The 19,460-nt window shown below is 45.1% G+C and overlaps 1 protein-coding gene and 1 long non-coding RNA gene across 4 annotated transcripts in view; one reads left to right on the top strand and one right to left on the bottom strand.

Annotated features, from left to right (window-relative positions):
- Window positions 1-19,460, bottom strand: part of SLC26A11 (solute carrier family 26 member 11) — a 30,510-nt gene that overhangs the window by 1,786 nt on the left and 9,264 nt on the right. For 2 of the 3 annotated variants that reach the window (XM_075580037.1, XM_075580036.1), the window contains exons 9-19: window positions 13,488-13,663; window positions 13,124-13,196; window positions 12,244-12,294; window positions 4,502-4,562; window positions 4,367-4,422; window positions 2,992-3,132; window positions 2,719-2,846; window positions 2,450-2,549; window positions 2,037-2,170; window positions 1,885-1,957; window positions 1,474-1,581 (exon numbers count right to left, since the gene is read on the bottom strand). In XM_075580037.1, coding sequence (XP_075436152.1) covers window positions 1,508-1,581; window positions 1,885-1,957; window positions 2,037-2,170; window positions 2,450-2,549; window positions 2,719-2,846; window positions 2,992-3,132; window positions 4,367-4,422; window positions 4,502-4,562; window positions 12,244-12,294; window positions 13,124-13,196; window positions 13,488-13,663 — 1,067 coding nt within the window. In that variant the 3' untranslated portion in view covers window positions 1,474-1,507. Of the gene's footprint in view, window positions 1-1,393; window positions 1,582-1,884; window positions 1,958-2,036; window positions 2,171-2,449; window positions 2,550-2,718; window positions 2,847-2,991; window positions 3,133-4,366; window positions 4,423-4,501; window positions 4,563-12,243; window positions 12,295-13,123; window positions 13,197-13,487; window positions 13,664-19,460 lie in introns of all 3 variants that reach the window. The other variant, XR_012789865.1, reaches the window with a different exon arrangement.
- LOC142472849 (uncharacterized) lies at window positions 1,249-3,483 on the top strand. Its single transcript, XR_012789866.1, has 3 exons — window positions 1,249-1,618; window positions 1,839-2,183; window positions 3,008-3,483. It is a non-coding gene; the product is annotated as an uncharacterized LOC142472849 (long non-coding RNA).

Below are 19,460 nucleotides of genomic sequence, written 5' to 3'. Positions count from 1 at the left end.
CTGAATAGTGCTGTGTACACTACTGACATGATATAAAAATACACAATTATAATCCATATAGCATTGCAGTGCTTAGTATAATATAAATCCTCAGAGCAAACACTGAAATGTCAGGCACACCTTCTGAACTAATCTGTAGTTGCAAGAATGAATGTTTCAGTCTCTGACAGATAATAATCACTTCTATATTGTCTGATGATGCAAGTTTTGTTATTTCGGCTGTGTACCAAAATAAATTCAAGTTACCGTTAAATAATGAATATGGGCTTAAAGTGCAGTCTATCAGCTTTAATTTGAGGGTATTCACATCCAAATTGGAGGAAGGGTTTAGGAATTACATCTCTTTAATATGTAGCCCCCTCTTTTTCAAGGGACCAAAAGTAATTGGACAATTGACTCAAAAGCTGTTTCATGGACAGGTGTGGGATATTCCTTCGTTATTTCACCATCAATTAAGCAGGTAAAAGGTCTGGAGTTGATTCCAGATGTGGCATTCGCATTTGGAAGCTTTTGCTGTGAACCCACAAAATGCGGTCAAAGGAGCTCTCAATGCAAGTGAAACAGGGCATCCTTAGGCTGTAAAAAAAAGAAAATCCATCAGAGAGATAGCAGGAACATTAGGAGTGGCCAAATCAACAGTTTGCGTTCTTTTTTTTCTCTGAATGTACCACTGGTGAGCTCTGCAACACAAAAAGGCCTGGACGTCCACGGAAGACAACAGTGGTGGATGATCGTAGGTAAAGAAAACCCCCTTCACAACATCCAGCCAAGTGAAGAACACTCTCCATGAGGTAGGCATATCATTATCCAAGTCTACCATAAAGAGAAGACTTCACGAGAGCAAATACAGAGGGTTCACCACAAGGTGCAAACCATTCATAAGCCTCAAGAATAGGAAGGCCAGATTAGACATTGCCAAACAATATCTAAAAAAGCCAGCCCAGTTCTGGAACAGCATTCTTTGGACAGATGAAACTAAGATCAACCTGCACCAGAATGATGGGAAGAAAAAAGTATGGAGAAGGCTTGGAACGGCTCATGATCCGAAGCATACCACATCATCTGTAAAACAAGGTGGAAGCAGTGTGATGGCATGGACGTGTATGGCTTACAATGGCACTGGGTCACTAGTGCTCCACGAGGCAGGGACCTGTGCCTGCAAAATGTCTCTGTAAAGCGCTACGTATAACTAGCAGCGCTATACAAAAACATGCTATTATTATTATTATCCTACAAACATATAAAGCTATAGACAAGTTGTGTTTCCATCTGTAGGTGAAGATGCAGGGGCCTTGCTCGAAGTCCATGAACTGGAATCTCAAAGCACTTAATGCAAACAATAGCTTATTCTGTATTAGCTGTCAATATTATATATGATATTTAGTCTCCGCACCTCTCCAGCCAGCAAAGGCTTCTGGGAGCAGAAGACTGTCGGCCATCTTGAAGCTCCTATTAATCCGCATTGTTACCCACCCAAGGTTCTCCTGGCTCCAGCCAATGACGACACCTATGATGAGGTCCTGGTGACACTGTGTAACAGAGGCTGTGTGCTGCCCTCCAATTCCTCATGATACAGACTCTCTGCAGGAGAAAGAGACACATGGACATCTTCGCATGGGTGAGTATATATTATTATGCAGGTGCTGCTCCCGACTGCCCTGTATGTTTAGGGGCTTAAAAGTGTAATGCCGACTGGGAACACGTGTGTGAGTTGTCATTAGGTGAATCTGCTCCTTTATGTTAGACAGTCTCTAAAACGTCTCATTTTGGGGTTCAAATTTTAGAGTATGGTTCGTAGTTTTTAAACAATCCACGTTTCATTTTTTTTTTTATTAAAGCCCAGCCTACTGCCTCTTCGTTCAAAACACAGACACAGAAGATTACCTGCTTCTTCCAGGCTGTGACAATACTGAAATCCTTTTAAATCGGCTGACAGCAAAGTTTGGAGAACATGAGCCTAAGAGGAGACAGGAGAGGTCAGGGAGGTTGTGATTAGACCATGTCTAAGTCTAACCATCTCACCATTCCTAAATTACCTGCAGTCCAGAGAAGGTCAGCGACAACCCCTGAGATTCAAACTCGTGCAGCAGGTCACCTAGTCCCATCACCACGGTGTAATCCAAAACGTTCACGTGAGAAAGATCCAGCGTCACTGACCGGGGAGGCGAGACTGCAAGGAACAGGTCAGAATATCAGCACATCATTAATATCTGACCAAAGCATTGAGAAGCAGCAGCCACGTCACACTGCTTGTTACAGTAAGAAAAGACGTTGTGTAATGTTTCCGACAGTCGTTGCCACCCAGACATATCTGTATTTATTTATTATCCGCGTCACTGCCAGAAAGCTGGGTATTTTTAAGATTTACAGAGTGTCTCCCAAAAACCTTTTCTGTAGGGAATTGCCCATAAGTCTTAAAGTGTAAGGGGAGGGCGGGGGGGTTTCTCACCTGTAAGCGCGTTCTCATACACTGAATCTCGAAGGAATTCCGTGGCTGGGAAGCTCAGACCACTCATCGGCTGCAGGATCAAACCACCAGAGTCCGAGACCTGGAATAATACAGAGATTAAATCTTCCATGGAATGACAGCCGGATGTGACCATGAACAGGGAGTCTGACCTCCGCATGTGAATGCGATCAACAACCTTTATAAACACGGCAGTTAGATACTGAACTGTTACTACGGAGCAGTAACTTTCCCCTCGCAACCCCACTTACCTTGATCTGTGGTCGGGTCATAGGGTAGCATAGAATAATCGCAGAGACCATCACCCCAGCGAGGATCCCGTACTGGATCTCCCAGAATGAGAAGAGGAAGGTGATCAGGAATGGCAGCAGGTCCAGCCCTGGAAGAGAATCCCAGACAAATCTCATTATACTGACGTGCACACGGCGGTAACCCAACTCCAGCATGTTGTGCATCGCAGAGTTAGACTATGTGGCACACGTTAAAGATAAGGTTTGCCTCCCCCACACCTTCCAGCGTCTTACTTTTAACCTTCCACAGGGTTCTGCAGAAGCCCAAATCAAACATGGGAGCCACAGCGCAGATGATGACAGCGGCAAGCGCGGCTTTGGGAATGTAGAAGAAGAGAGGAGTGAGGCATCCAAGGGAGAGTAAGACCAGCAGCCCTGTGGGGAGAGAGGAGATTCATTCTGAGGACAATAACTCATTCCACTGGCAGAGACTGAGAACTGCAGCTAACAGGTCAGCAGAATAAAATATGTCCTGGTCTCTGTCACGGAGACCAGGACTAACACACCAGGATCAATTCGCCAGGCAGGGCTACAGATTAATAAGAGTGAATTTATTGGAAAATAGTATCCACAACTGTCACATGCATGAAACACACACACACCCAACTGGGGTAACTGGGGAACACCCTACAGACCTAGGTGCAGGGACCTCCATAAGGTGAATGTCCCCGTAATGGGCCCGGCCTGACCATCCCCAGGGTAAGTTTACTTTTTTTTATATGTATTAAGGGGGGGGGGGGGGTCTTTTTATATGTATTGGGGGCTGGGGTTTGGTTTGTATTGCGGGGTCTTTTTAATATGTATTGGGGGGAGTGGGGGTCTTTTTAATATGTATTGGGGGGTTTGGTATGTATTTTGTGGGGGGATTTAGTGAGAGTGGGGTAATTGATGGAAGGTGGGGGCGAGTGAGAGGAGAGAAGGTGAGGGAGGGAGTGAGGAAAAGAGGGAGTAACAGTGAGGCGCAGGGGAGATAAATACATGCGAGTTGGGAGGGGGGCAGTGAGGAAGAGGGAGTGAGATGGGGAGAGAAAGACATGGGAAGAGGGGGGGAAAGAGGGGGCTCGTGATGTGTGAAATTGGGGGGTGAGGGGGGCTCACAATACCATCGACACGGGTTAGGGGGGGGGGGCAGACGTAACTCTAGTCCTGGGCCCCGGGAAATCTATCAGCGGCCCTGCTGACAGGTAGGGGTAATGGTGGGCTTAATCTTTATTAAAAGCAGCCAAATCTACCCCTACCGTCAGTCATAAACGCAGAGTTAACAAGAGAAGAAAGCGTCCAAGTCTGCATTAGTCCGAGATTACTGGATAAGTCAGAACTTGCAGCTGAATTAAAGAGGGCCCAGAGAGAGCTCGCAAATAAGATTCTGTTACAGAACTTAGGACTCTTTAGGCTTGAAAAATTAACAGTGAATTAAAAATGCAAACATTTTTGGTTCAGGCCACTGAGACATGGTGTCATAATACATCTGTGTCACAGGCAAAAGCATGCCTGATAATTCCTCCCTCTTGTGGCTAAATGTAAGAACTGCAGGTCAAAGAACAATACGTGCTTCCCGAGGGCAAGAGCAAGCTGCAATGGAGTTCATAGCTTCATATGCAACTCTTACCTGTAAGCACTCCCCCTGCAGGGGAGCACACTCCAGTCTGGGAATTAAGAGATGTCCTAAAACACAAGAGACACAGAGTGAGGACCTGGGAATGTCTCTGAGGAAATCATTTAGATATGGAAGAGATTTACTCACCGCCCAAAGCTGCCGGTTACAGGATACGAGGACAAGAAGGAGCCCAGGAAGTTGGTGAGGCCTGGAGGAGGGACAAAAGCATAGTCAGACATGTACACACAATGTGCCAAATACCCCCAGATAACAAACACATGTACAGGGACAGATAATAAGGCACATGAATAGTTAATGCAAAGCGTATTAAAATGAATAACTGAGGATACGTCGCACGCCGGATTTGGACATTTAGCCGTGGCCGTCTCACCGCGACCAAATCCCTACCCGCGTTTGACTTCCGACGGACTCACAGTTGCTCTGCCGCTGAACATTGAGCCGCCTGCGGCTTCAACGGGAAGGTAAGATTTAGGGTACAGGGGTTAACTTTAGGGGTGTCACGATAATCTCATGAGATATTAAATATTTTAATCAAATCTGGTACTTCAGCGGTTAATGTGGCTACAGTTTGACTTAAACATAGGAAGACATGTTTTCTTTATGGCCTGTTGAACCCTCCACAGGGGGGTTATGGGACTGATAGAATCTAGAGATAAGGGCATTTGCTTTGCCAGAGATGCGATTAATTTATGGCTCTCCTGACATTAAAATAAACAAGATACTTTCAAAGGCATTCTTTAGAGGGTTCTGCAGGGTTCAGGGGGCGTGGCTAAGAAGGTATTCCACAAAAGACGCGGGGGGGGTTATTAAAAATGATATCATGTGATGACCTTTATTCCAAAGAATAACGTTTAGATATTTATACTCGTTGCAAGGAGACGGAGGTAATAAGGTCAAACACTTGTGGTTTAGGAGATGGCCAGGGACAGATATCCATTTGTCACTCAAATTTAGGAGCATGCTGGTCAACATGAGTATTGTTACATTCAGCACTCTCCTGAATCTATTGATGTTACTTGTGTCTAAGTATTAGGGAAATAAAACTGTCAGCCAGAGACGATTTATGGCAGGGGCGGGCTTTGTTGTTTCAATGGGTAAAACATATAGTATAGAAGTCTCACCAAGGTCATATGAAAATGAGAATTCAACAAGAGGTGTGTTTGGGATCAGACACGAGTTCCCATCTTTCCCACGCCAGTGCCCTCTCTGGGAAAAACCTATGATGTGGTAAAGTATAGTAATGTCTACTTATGTTTTATCCTTTTATTTTAAGAAACTGTTCTGCATTTACTGCAACTGTATGTTCTTGTAATAATCTTTTTTCAGTAATCTAAAGCACTGTGTTATATATATACCAAATCTTTAATAAGTAATGCTTTTGGGGGGCACGCATGTGACGTCATGCGAATGCACGTTTGCCGTACACTCCGCCAACATAATTCAATATAACCCCTGATCGGCACCTTCCCCCCCCCGAGTCACAGTCCACAGCGGTAGGCGGGGGAAGCACCGGGGATGTCTAGACGGGAGGCCGGGGACTCCGGATCTCTCCCATTTTGGTCGTGTTCAGTAGGCGACGGCTGAGAAGGGACAAAACCAGATGGCGCCGACCCGAGCGCTCGGGAGCGCGCAGCACCAGCCTCAGAGAAACGGGCTGCTGGAGCGGAAGGGGAAGCCCTTGAGAGACGAGCAACGCTGAGAAACTCAGTTAACAGGGACACTGCAGGAAAAGAGCCAGCGGTGAGAGCGGCTGCTGCTGAGAGAGAGAGAGTCACTGCAATGTATAACACAGTGATCACAAAGCAAGATCTGCAGTGTATGCTCAGAGAAATGCAAGCAAGTCTCCAATCAGCTCTGAGCAGAGCTGTAAAAAAAAACACAAAGGAGAATGGGGAGCACAACATGAACAGCAATATAACTCCTAAAACGGAGATAGACACAATTAGGGGGTGGAGCAAGGTAATATGCAAAGGAAAATGTATAATGAGCTTGGTGCTCAAGGAGTTAAATAACCCCAGTCAAAGCATCGCCGCTCGTGCCAACGAGGGGAGCGAGATGGATGCGATAAAATAATATCAATATCACTCGCACGGCTCTGTGTGAGCGCCGATTCCTTCTGAGGGGTATTGGACATCAAAAACATGGGGGCTTCCTTCTGCATCTGTAGGTGGTTGCTAGTGGACAATCTTCCCCTCGGTATAGATGCACACACAGATACAACCAGGTTCAGTGTGATATGAATTGAATGGTACCAAGTGCTGGCACCAGGGGGGTTGGGTGACCCCAGACAAGGTGCCTGCACCTGCACCAGATGGTGAAGTGAATAAGAAAAATAAGCTAAATGTCACTCACACGGCCCTGTGCGAGTGCCGGCACCGAATGGTTTCTTGTTGTCCTGGCCGGATGGTGTGTACGCAGTCAGGATCAGGGCAATCTCTCCCTCGGCACAAGCACAGCCAAATTCAGTGTCACATAAAAAGAAAACTGGTGCTGAGTGCTGGCACCAAGGGGGTAACCCTATCTAGGTGCCTGCACCTGCACCAATTGTAGAAATGCGGGGGATAGGCAAGGGGAATAAACAAATTAAAACTCACTCACACGGCCATGTGTGAGTACTGACACTCAAGAGAAATCCGTTTGTCCTGTCTGGATGGAGTATAGGACTCAGGGCTGTGTGCATCAGCTGCTTCTTCCCCCTACGGTAGCTGCTGGGTGTCAAAAATGGTGAGCTACGCATACGAGCCCGACAAAGCCTGGTCCCAGGCGAAACGCGTAGCTCACCATTTTTGACACCCAGCAGCTACCATAGGGGGAAGAAGCAGCTGACGCACACAGCCCCGAGTCCGGACGCGGAAGCAGGGAATCCCCCTGGAGCAGACGCTGTCACTGATCCCTCCGTTGCTGTCGGGGTCTGAACGTTTCTGTAAGTGTAGATTCTTTATTTTATTTTGTATGTGATTAAAGCAGTTTTTTTTATCCAACTCTGCCGCATCTACACTTACATTCTTCACTGAGGGGAGGACTGTCAACAAGCTGGCAGTGCTGAATATACTCCATCCAGACAGGACAAACGGATTTCTCTATAATCGATAATATTTTTGTATCTCCAAATATCCTAGAAGTATTGGTCCACTCAGATATAGGGCCTATTGCAGGGTCGGAGCACGCCCCGGTGGCTATCCTGTTTGATCCACCAAATTCACTCAAAAATTATGTTCGGTCTAAAAATGGGTCTGTAGAATCAACAGCGATTCTGGGGGAGGCACATAAGGCCACGATTAGAGGACAGCTTATTTCAATAGAATCATACAGAAAGAGAATAAAAATGGAAAAACAAAAATATTTAACAGAAAAAAATTATAAAGTTGGAAAACTCACATTAAAAAAATCCTGTTGAGGAAAGGATATATAATGTTGAACCGGACTAGGGAGGAACTTAAGAGGTTACAATGAAAGGTTTTAGAGAAGGCCCTTAAATGGATTTAGCAGACTTATTATGAGAAGGGAGATAAGGCAGATCGTCTATTACACAAACAAACTTAGAGGGATCAGGGCGAGGGCCTCAGTTCCCGTTATTAGGTTAAAAAGTGGGGGAGTCACCTACAACCCCTCAAGGATCGCAGAGGAATTTGCTAAATTCTATACAGAACTTTACGATCTACATAATTCAACCTCAAATGCTAAAGTCCCGGGCTTGACCCAGATTGAGGATTATCTGAGAGATTGTGACCGAAATTGACGGAGGAAGATCACAAGATTTTAAACGCAAAAAATAACTCCGGTAGAACTGGGAAAAGCGGTCGTTTCTTTGAAACCATCGAAGGCCCCGGGCCCAGATGGTTTCTCAAATCTTTACTATAAAAATGTTATAGGAATTTTAGGGCCTTGTCTCTTGGATCTATTTAATGAAAACAAATCCCGCCACAGACGACGAAGGCCAATATAGTGGTGACCCCTAAAGAGGGAAAGGACCCTTTATGTTGTGGTAGCTACAGGGCAATCTCACTGCTTGACACGGTTCTGAAAATCTATAGCAACATTTTAGCCAACAGGTTGAATCCAATACTCCCAAGACTAATTCACTACGATCAGGTGGGATTTGTGAGCGAGTGCCAGGCGTCAGACAACACAAGAAAAATGATTAAATGTTATTGACCAGACATATCAGTCTAAACTGAAAGCTATGCTGCTGAGCCTAGATGCGGAGAAAGCGTTTGATAGGAAAAAGTGGGAATTCTTAGATAAAACACTAGAGGCATTTGGATTTTCCGGAGTTTTTTCAGTCCGTGCTCTCTATCAGTCGCCAACCGCCATCCTGAAGATCCCAGATGGGGAGGGGAATCTAATAACAATTAAAAATGAGACTAGGCAGGGGTGCCCCCTTTTTTTCGCATTGACAATCTAGCCTCTCGCGGCCACTATCAGAGCCTCCCCAAATATACAAGGGATTAAAATAAAAGATGAGTGCTACAAAATATCGCTGTTTGCAGATGATGTTATTCTTGCGATATCTAACCCATTGACATCTCTTCCGAATCTGCAGTCCACCCTTCGGGGGTTTGGTGAGCTCTCTGGGTATAAAGTAAATATGGGAAAATCAGAAGCCCTAAAACTTGACGCTAACTGAAAAGGAGGTCGAGGTGCTCAAAGGGCACTTTGACAATAAATGGAAAAAGACTCGTTTTAAATATCTAGGAATTTATTTTACCAGAGTTTATGATTTATTATATAAATATAATTACCCTGACCTATTCTCCAAAATAGAAAAAGATCTACAGGCCTGGAATTCCCATTGTATTTCCTGGATAGGTTGTATAACCGCAGTTAAGATGAACATTCTCCCTAGACTTCTGTACTATTTTCAGACATTACCGGTATCTGTCCCGCCCTCAAATATAGAAGAAATTCGGAATCGAATTATGCAGTTTATCTGGAGACACAAACAACCGAGGATAACCAGGTCAATTATGTTGGATGCCAAGGAAGGAGGTGGTATGGCCGTTCCAAATATTCTAAAATATTATATAGCCTCCCACATGAAACAAATGGTTTACTGGCACTTCCTGAGAGGAGTGTATGATGGGTAGATCTAGAGAGCTCGCTAAAAAGCCCGGTTGGACTGTCTTCTTTATTATGGTCTAGTTCTGGGACGAGGCCCGGGAGATGGTCGGAGCCGACGGTAATTGGATTTACTTTGAAAATTTGGCAGATGACAAAAAATAAATATAAGGTTGTGTCGCCCCCTTCTAGGCTCGCGCCCCTGTTCGGTAATCCGGGGTTTACCCCAGGTTTTCAGGGTCAGGGTTTTGAAGTCTGGAGACCGAGGAATACTGGAGGTAGGAGATTTATTAGAAAAGGATAAGCTAATTTCCTTTGAGGAATTGCCGAGAAAGTACGGTGTTCCCCAAACGGAGCTGTTTAGGTATATGCAGGTCCGACACTGTGTGTGCCGGGGATTCCCTGATGAGGAATTTCCTGGATACACACGATTTGAAGATTTATGTAAAACAAAAAATACCAAAGAGGTTTGATATCATCTCTGTACCAGGGGAAGACTCTTAAAAAAAAGATACCCCAAACCATAAATATATGGACCAGCGGGCTCTGGATCTCCAGACTGAAATAACAAGGGAGGACTGGGAAGATATCTGGGAGAATGCGGGTAAAACCTCTATATGTACGGTAACAAAGGAGAATATATATAAAATGTTGTTACGTTGGTTGTACACCCCCAGTAGATGAAAGCAGATGTTCCCGGGGACCTCGGACAGATGTTGGAGGGGTTGTGGACAGATAGGAGACTTGGCACATACCTGGTGGTATTGCCCAGTAATGCAGACGTACTGCAGGACAGTTTTGAAACTAATAAAAGATGTGACTGACATCAAAATCCCGCTAGACCCAATTCTGATTGTTCTGGCTAAACCTATGGAAGATGTGAATCATTATACACAAAGATTGATCCTTCATATTCTAACGGCGGCTAGATGCGCTGTAACAGCGGCGTGGAAAGAGACGCTCCCGCCCTCCAGGAGAGAGGTTATTAGAAGGGTTAATGACGTTCAATAAATGGAGAAACGTACCTAATTTCTGAACCTCACCACTAGGAGGCATGATAGTGTCTGGGAGCCCGGGGATGCTGGATAGGGGTGCGCTCCCGGAGGGAGAGAGGGTATGGGAGCCCTGGGATGCTGGATAGGGGCGCGCTCCCGGAGGGAGAGAGGATATGGGAGCCCTGGGATGCTGGATAGGGGTGCGCTCCCGGAGGGAGAGAGGGTATGGGAGCCCTGGGATGCTAGATAGGGGTGCGCTCCCGGAGGGAGAGAGGATATGGGAGCCCTGGGATGCTGGATAGGGGCGCGCTCCCGGAGGGAGAGAGGATATGGGAGCCCTGGGATTCTGGATAGGGGCGCGCTCCCGGAGGGAGAGAGGATTTGGGAGCCCTGGGATGCTGGATAGGGGTGCGCTCCCGGAGGGAGAGAGGATATGGGAGCCCTGGGATTCTGGATAGGGGCACGCTCCCGGAGGGAGAGAGGATATGGGAGCCCTGGGATGCTGGATAGGGGCGCGCTCCCGGAGGGAGAGAGGATATGGGAGCCCTGGGATTCTGGATAGGGGCGCGCTCCCGGAGGGAGAGAGGATATGGGGGCCCTGGGATGCTGGATAGGGGGCGCTCCCGGAGGGAGAGAGGATATGGGAGTGCTGGGATGCTGGATAGGGGCGCGCTCCCGGAGGGAGAGAGACTATGGGAGCCCTGGGATGCTGGATAGGGGCGCGCTCCCGGAGGGAGAGAGACTATGGGAGCCCTGGGATGCTGGATAGGGGCGCGCTCCCGGAGGGAGAGGGGATATGGGATCCCTGGGATGCTGGATAGGGGCGCGCTCCCGGAGGGAGAGAGGATATGGGAGAGCTGAACGTTAAATATGGTGTTTACCAAATGTTGTATGATATGTAATGTGACTGTTGTTGTTTGTAAGAAATTCGATACAAAATGGTTGTTACCCCCATTTTATTTTTTGGATCACTCCCATTTGTGTGTGAAAAAAATAATAAAAATATAAGTTTAAAAAAATAAAGTAATGCTTTGGGCTCTGAATGAACTGGTTGCACGCTTTGTAGTAAGTAAACTACATTTTTGGATGCATTTTGCTACAACAGATGTGTGTTGAGTGCATCGTTTTTCTTTAATAAACAGGGACCGTAGACCCTGGCAGATGGATATAGATTTTATTTGCATAATTCTTGGGTGGTGGCAGCGGATAGATATGATTGAAATCGAGTACGGGTATAATATTAATTCATTGGATGTACCTTGCGCAGGAGAAAGGCGAGTTGGCTAGAGTAGCCGTGTGCATTAACCCTGGTTGCATATCTAAGTCACGTGTTCACGTGCGTGCTGTCCGTGACAGGTGGTATATCGGAATGAAGCGAGGGGAGATGTTGCTCATTTGAGGGACCTTTGCGGAAGGTGAAAAGTAGGTCAGCTAAGTATTTAACCCTTGTACCATATGCAGGTCATGTACTCACAGGTGTGCCGCACATGACAAGGGGTTTAGGGTAACGGGTTAAGGTTTCTAGGGTAGCAGGCAGTATTAGGGTTTTTTTTCTTAAGGGTTAAGGTTAGGGACTTACCTTTGCGGCGAGTGTCCCTGTGGCAAAGTGACTTGCGGCTAAACACCGGCGGTCACTTGGTCATGGCGCAACGGCCGCGGCTAGACCATTGCGCGCACAGGTAAGCACAGACTAACACATACACATGAATAAAGAGATAGTGACATGGTAGCACACCCAAATAGCGTGTTTATGGAGAAAGCGCGCACCTCATACACACGTGCAAACACACAGTAACAAACATCAACGGTGGTTACCAATGGCCAGCAGCTCCTGGTTCGGGTCGATTCTGTAGTTATTCTGAGACGCTGCACAAACACAATGATAACACAATATGCTGTTAGCTACAGTGCGCTCTTATATACAAATCAACTGTGCACAAAGCGCATGTGTGAAATGGTGTTACCGGGACGTGGCTGCGGCTTTAAATATTTTGGCCAACGTATTGAACTAAATGACCCATATTTATGAAGAAAGAATGCAGATAAAATACATAGTAATGTACTATATGATTTGTCGTGTTAGATGTAGCGTTGGGGCCTTTTTGTCTCTTGCTGTATACATTAGGTCAGGGGTGCGCAAAGTTTTGGAGCTGCGCCCCCCCCCCCATATGACAGCCTCAGCGCTCGCGCCCCCCTTTCTCCCCCGTCACGTGACCAGGAGCGTCATTTGACGCCGCGTCCAGAAGACTACAGAACCCCGGTAACTTGAGGTTACAAAGGCCTAGCGCGGACCCCCGGCATTTAACTTAAGTGCCTCGGGGAAGAGCGCGGGCCGCTGCAACCGCCACGCCCCCCCCCCAACAAAATCCTGCGCCCCCCAGTTTGCGCACCCCTGAATTAGGTCACAAATCCAGTAGCACTCAAATGACACAAATAGATACACAATGTAGTGGGTTTGTGATTTGAGCTTGCTAAGACTATACATCCGATTACATGAAACAATGTGACAGTATATGAAAATACATTACACTTAACTGCAAATGTATTTCAATAGGGAAGCTACATTGAGCACTGCGTCTCGTTTGTCCTGGGTTTGTAATGTATGTTAGCCGCCTTTGGCCTCAGAAACCTGAGAGACAGATATCTGCACCTAAGGATTAATACAGAAAGAGTAGAGAGTCTCTGAAGTCCTTACCAAAAGCTCGGGCAATGGCAATGCTCTCCACTAATCCCATGAGAGGAATGATGAGGAGTCCGGATCCAATGTCCTGTTAGAGAGAGACACGACATAGTCCCACCTCTGTAACTCCCCATCGCTCTCTCTGCACCTTCTGCGCCCAGCACTCACACAGCAGAAATCACAGTCTCAGCGCTGCACAGAGAATGAGCTGATCCACAGAGGAAACTTCTGGCAATCAGATATCAACTTAAAAGGAATTGGATACTGGGAGAGGGATCAAATTAACGGGCTACATGTCCCTTCTGTGTATTTCTGTGTCATCCTGGATTCAGAGGGACAGTTCTGTTGGACACTGTTACACCGTGGATATCTCACCCACCTGCATCATCTCACTGAAGGTGACCGTGCCATTTACTGTTGTCTCAGAAAAGGGGGGCAACTGGAAATGGGGGAGTCCCTCTGCCGTCTTCCCCGTGAGGATGAATGGCTGTGATCCCATAACCTGGAAGGAATAAGCCACCAGCCCGGCAGCCACCACCACAAAAGCGTTACGAGCTGGGGAGACACACACACACACACAGGGTTAATCATTGCCGTGGCACTTTCCTCCTCACCGTAATGCACCATCGATGAATACAATGGGGGTCTGGTAAGAATTCAATTGCTGAAAACTGAAAACTGGACAAGTTTCCAAATGGGCAGTTAGCAACCGAGAGCCCAAGGTCCATCAGTTTAATGGAACGAATGTGCTCCCTAATTCTGACCTTCAGCGGTCTAATTGTCCGACTAGCATATCCCTGTCCGCAGCCGCAGGCTAGGTAATACATCACAAAATGTGAAACACAATGACTGAACACTGGCATTCTGTGCGTTTCCTTAGTATGTTCAATGTCAATAGATTTGATAGAATTGGCATAGCGGCAAATACAACATTTACCACACTCGAAAACAAAAACCACGTATTTGATTCATGAGCATTGTCCTCGAGGTAAATAAACTAGGCGAAAAATAATTTGACAGGGACTCGGCTTTCCTAAATGCAATTTTTGGGGTCTTGTTCAATTGTCCCAGTTTCCAAGCATGTTGCCAGCTGCCCATTTGGAAATGTGTCCAGTTTTGGGGTTTCAGCAAATTGAATCCAGACCAGTCCCTATACGAGGGGGTGATAGAATAAAGCATCTTTAATCAACGTGAGATGTTTTGGATCCATTCACTTAATACTCTGTCCCCCTCTGGGATTAATGCAGAATGGGACCTTAAGCATTTTCTCTGATACTAGTTTTAATTATTCCAATGAATATTTCCCTTGATCCAGCCTCAGGTTATTATTTAATAATACTGTGTGTTTTTCATGTGTTTCAGTTTGTACTACTTATGTGTTTCTTTCTACAGTAGTTACACTTGCTGAGTTGTTTTGTATCCTTTAGTGTTGCAACTTTTTCTCATAGCGTAATACTGTATATCTACTGTTTGTCATTGAATTGTTGTTCCTGTCCCCTCCAAGATTAAGATCTTTTTTTTTTGCCTTTGATAATTGGTGGATTTATATTCATTATTGGTATTATATGATTATTATATCACGTTAGTTATAAATATAATGAATTATTAACTATAATCTGTTACACCTATTACATCCATTTCTATGTTATTCGTTGTTTTTACATTTTAATGTTCCTAATGAGTCTATTTATGGTATTTTGTTATTGCATTCTGTATGTTGGTCTTGCTGCTTTCTTTCTGTGGTCGTAATTTTCACAGATTGTTTGTTCCCGGGGGGGTTTTCATTTACCTGGGGTACAGGTAGGCAGTATTTTCGGTGGGAGGACCTATAAAGAGACTCTTCCCAGACTCATGAAACTACTCTTTGATAAAGCGCCCCTGGCGTGAAACGCGTGGGAGGTTTCTCTCTTTACTTTGGCTATGTGCCTCGATAAACTTTTTGGTATTTTTTCGATTTGGCCTCCAGTTCCCTATTTTTCGCAGTGCTCCCCATTTCTTTTCTTCGTTGTTTCACTTCAGCATCTGAAGACGCACGCCGGGAAGTCTGGGCTACCTGCGTATGGTTCCGTGCGTTATATACTTATCTGAATGCCGATGTGACTGCTACTGCTGCATATTCTTCACTAAGGGGGCCTCTCTGTCAGATAAAGGCTGGCTTATATAGGTGATATAGATTATTGATAGCCGGACCGCACCAAAGCATGTAACACTTCAGCATTTGATCATGATGTATAATGAGCCAGCTGTACCCACTATGTAAAGATAGTTTTGGTGAATAGCCCCATTTAAATGTAGCAGTCAACAGCATAACATTTTGGGATTGCTATCTTAGTTGGTAATGAAACGTGGCTTCTTCTTATCTGGTCAGCGAGGTGTATTAGTAAACACCACAAGAGGTTAATTGCTGATACTGATAAGCAATGAGATACTATGTTCTCACAGGACAAATAATTGCTAGTGGATCAGCAAGGTGTGTTCATGGACACCTAGTAGCTTACAAATGTTGATCCAAAACTATCTGTAAGAATATTGTCTCTGTAAAATACAGACAATTCTTATCGTTAAAAAATCGAATGAAGTGCCTGCTCCAGAGCTTGGGGAAGGAGAGAAGGGGCCTGCCTTAGGTAACAGCCGGCAGTCACCGATCACTCAAACAGCCCCATATTCAGCACGCTTCTAGCCACAGCGCTTAAATAATTGTATCTAATAGTTAGTAGCGGAGATAGTGTAACAAATCCCACTACACTGGGATAAATGGAAACGTAGTTGCTAGAACTTGCTTTGTAGTTGGCGCGCTATGTAGCAGCCGCGCTCCCCTGCCGATACCAGGAAGTAACGTGTAATGGTTACACCCACCGACGTACGTTTCGCGTACTGACACTTTGTCAACATGGCTCCCTCCGCCGATCTGACGCCTGCGTGCTTATGTAGCATCGGTTGCTATGGTGATGGATTCCTGCGGTGAAGGTGCAGTCCCTTCATATACCAGAATTGTGTAAATAATCAAATCCTATAGTTTGTCTCAATTAGGAGGTCTTTTTTTGTAGTAGCTGTTGGAGTTCATTATCTTCCATCAACACATGCCAATGTTGTTGGAATATATTATAGATCTGGTGCCATTGTTGGTTGTGCGTGCCAACCATTCTAATTAGTTTGGTCTGTGCCTGCGGTAGTTTATTGCACAATAGGGAAGCTCTATTGGTATATTTGGCTCTCTGATATGCCTTCTTCAAAGTGTTTTTGCTATAGGCGCTACATAAAAAGCGTTAGTAGCGGAGATAGTGTAACAAATCCCACTACACTGGGATAAATGGAAATGTAGTTGCTAGAACTTGCTTTGTAGTTGGCGCGCTATGGAGCAGCCGCGCTCCCCTGCCGATACCAGGAAGTAACGTGTAATGGTTACGCCCACCGACGTACGTTTCGCGTACTCGGACGCTTGTCAAGGTGGCTCCGCCTATCTGACGCTTTTGTGCTTATGTAGCCGTTGGTTGCTGTGGTGGACTGATTCACACGGTGAAGGTGCTGTCCCTTCATATACCAGAATTGTGTAAATAATCAAATCCCATATTTTGTCTCAATTAGGAGAAATTGATTCGGCTAGTCAGCAGTGCATGGGACATCTGATGAATACCCTGGGCCTTGGGAGTGGTGTAAAGACATACTGGTATAATAAACACTATAAAGAGTGACCGCAAGGGGTCACTGTAGCCCCTAATATTTGCACTCACTGTAATGTATAGATAAACACATATGTGGAGCAATAGTGAATGAACTGAAAGTCCAGAACCTCTCATTTATATAATAATGATGGAGGTGACATAACAAGGCCCCAGGAAAAAACACTATACACACACAATAAAAATAATACATTTTTAATGAATAATAAAACCTGATGAAAGACGTGCCAAGAATGTCCAGCGGGTGTTAAAATCCCCAGCGACGAGACGGGGGCATGTATATATAATTATATACAAGGGAGGTGCAGTGTTCCTACCCAGGTGTTTTACCTAGTAAATTGATCAGTGAGCAGAGACACATACCCTACAGTAGGCATAAATCTGTGATAAAGGAATGCATATTGATGTATATATAGTCGCAGGTAACGATAATACGAGTGTCGGATAGCTAGTGTCCAACATATACTGAGAAGCCTATGAATGAAGGATACAAAGCGTGCCTGCTTAGCTAGAGAGGCCTTTGTATGGATTGCTCTATGCTGCACATGACTCTTCATCAGAGACAAAATGTATAGGGAATTGAAATACACAAAACAGCATTAACTTACACAATAGACTGCTAGTAATTGGATGGTAGTATAGATCAGTCACAATGTATCTTATAAATGGACACATTATCACGATTGTCCACTCCATGGTCTAAAAAAAATACACGTCTCCACCTAGTTGTTCTTGGTGGATCATATCTAAATCTCATTATCCCCCTCGTCACTAGAAGTATCCCAATCAGTTGATGTTTCACTATAGATGGGTCTAAATACTCTTTTCGGGATGTTGTGCCTGAACATTTCCCCATCTTTAAAATCTTTGGAGTCTCTCTGAAATGTGCGTTGCTTTCGTTCCTTAAGATCATATGTAAATTTGTCAATGCTATTCTTAAGTTCGAGTTCATATTCGCCAAATTCTGGACTAACTTTCCAAGTTGCTACTTCGGAGAGGCTTTTTTTCCAGCTCCTCACTAGGTTGTTTTAAGTTTAATATTTTCATGATCAATTGCGTCAGTTCCACCGAGCATTGAGTAAGTATTTTTTTTCCCACGCTTTAGTAAAGTCATCATCAGATGCTTGGACAGATACATTGGCCCTGAGGCCTCTGGGTACAAAGCCATGTTTGATGTAGTTCTCCAAGCTTGTCATTTCCCACCACAACTTGGGCTGCTTGTGTAGTTTTTCTTAGGTCTGAAAATAGCCCATAATATCTGTAACGGTTGGGGAAATAATCGCTCCGTCTGGTGAGACGACGTCACGTGCTTCGGTCTGCCAAGTCGTGACATCAGGATTACTAAATAGGTGGCGATACTATTGTGTTTCTTGATCCAAAGAGAAGCCGTGGCACTGATGGTCATCTGGAGACAACCGCCACGAATAGCTTACTGCATGCCCATAGTCACCACCCTAGAAATGTAGTCAAAGGCATACCAATTGGACAATTTCTTAGGGTCAGACGCAACTGCTCCACTGACGAAGAATTTGAGCTGCAGGCAAAACAGAGGACTGTACGCTTTTTATGTAGCGCCTATAGCAAAAACACTTTGAAGAAGGCATATCAGAGAGCCAAATATACCAATAGAGCTTCCCTATTGTGCAATAAACTACCGCAGGCACAGACCAAACTAATTAGAATGGTTGGCACGCACAACCAACAATGGCACCAGATCTACAATATATTCCAACAACATTGGCATGTGTTGATGGAAGATAATGAACTCCAACAGCTACTACAAAAAAAAGACCTCCTAATTGAGACAAACTATAGGATTTGATTATTTACACAATTCTGGTATATGAAGGGACTGCACCTTCACCGCACGAATCCATCACCATAGCAACCGATGCTACATAAGCACGCAGGCGTCAGATCGGCGGAAGGAGCCATGTTGACAAAGCGTCAGTACGCGAAACGTACGTCGGTGGGTGTAACCATTATACGTTACTTCCTGGTATCGGCAGGGGAGCGCGGCTGCTACATAGCGCGCCAACTACAAAGCAAGTTCTAGCAACTACGTTTCCATTTATCCCAGTGTAGTGGGATTTGTTACACTATCTCCGCTACTAACTATTAGATACAATTATTTAAGCGCTGTGGCTAGAAGCGTGCTGAATATGGGGCTGTTTGAGTGATCGGTGACTGCCGGCTGTTACCTAAGGCAGGCCCCTTCTCTCCTTCCCCAAGCTCTGGAGCAGGCACTTCATTCGATTTTTTAACGATAAGAATTGTCTGTATTTTACAGAGACAATATTCTTACAGATAGTTTTGGATCAACATTTGTAAGCTACTAGGTGTCCATGAACACACCTTGCTGATCCGCTAGCAATTATTTGTCCTGTGAGAACATAGTATCTCATTACTTATCAGTATCAGCAATTAACCTCTTGTGGTGTTTACTAATGCACCTCGCTGACCAGATAAGAAGAAGCCACGTTTCATTACCAACTAAGATAGCAATCCCAAAATGTTATGCTGTTGACTGCTACATTTAAATGGGGCTATTCACCAAAACTATCTTTACATAGTGGGTACAGCTGGCTCATTATACATCATGATCAAATGCTGAAGTGTTACATGCTTTGGTGCGGTCCGGCTATCAATAATCTATATCACCTATATACGCC

This window comes from Ascaphus truei, chromosome 22, assembly GCF_040206685.1.
Source record: "Ascaphus truei isolate aAscTru1 chromosome 22, aAscTru1.hap1, whole genome shotgun sequence".
Lineage (NCBI taxonomy): Eukaryota > Metazoa > Chordata > Amphibia > Anura > Ascaphidae > Ascaphus > Ascaphus truei.
Note: the sequence above shows the minus strand (reverse complement) of the source record. Positions and strands in the feature narration are given on the sequence as shown.